At 63.4% G+C, this 440-nt stretch overlaps 1 protein-coding gene across 1 annotated transcript in view; it reads right to left on the reverse strand.

The window, feature by feature from the left end:
* The window catches only part of EMH_0043290 (uncharacterized protein), a gene marked incomplete at both ends in the record, with an annotated part of 3,107 nt that overhangs the window by 2,290 nt on the left and 377 nt on the right, over positions 1–440 (reverse strand). The window contains one exon of the mRNA XM_013495830.1: positions 53–438. Coding sequence (XP_013351284.1) covers positions 53–438 — 386 coding nt within the window. The remainder of the gene's footprint in view (positions 1–52; positions 439–440) is intronic.

Below are 440 nucleotides of genomic sequence, written 5' to 3' on the forward strand. Positions count from 1 at the left end.
TGCTGCTGCTGCTGCTGCTGCTGGGGGGCCCCTCATTCACGTAACACAGTACGTTGGGGGCCTCGCTGCCGTGGGGCCCCTCCAGCACCAGAGCAGCAGGTGCAGCAGCAACACGAAGGACCTGCTGCTGCTGCATGCAGCCGCGACATTTAGCTGCTGCAGCATCAGTGTGAGCAGCAGCAGCAGCAGGTGCTGCTGCTGCTGCTGCTGCTGTTGTGCTCCCTCCTGGCGCAGCTTTTATTACTGCTGCTGCTGCTGGGGAATTGACTGCTGCTGCTGCTGCTGCTGCACACACCGCTTCTAGCTCTTCTTCTTCTTGCTGCTGCCTGGCGAGTTGCTGCAGGGCTTCCTGCTCCCGCTGCAGCAGCTCTGGCTGTGCTGCTGCTGCTGCTGCTGCTGCTGCATCCGGCTGCTGCTGCAGCGCTGCAGCCCAGCGGCTC

This window comes from Eimeria mitis, genomic scaffold (assembly GCF_000499745.2).
Source record: "Eimeria mitis Houghton genomic scaffold, Emh_scaff1772, whole genome shotgun sequence".
Taxonomy (NCBI): domain Eukaryota; phylum Apicomplexa; class Conoidasida; order Eucoccidiorida; family Eimeriidae; genus Eimeria; species Eimeria mitis.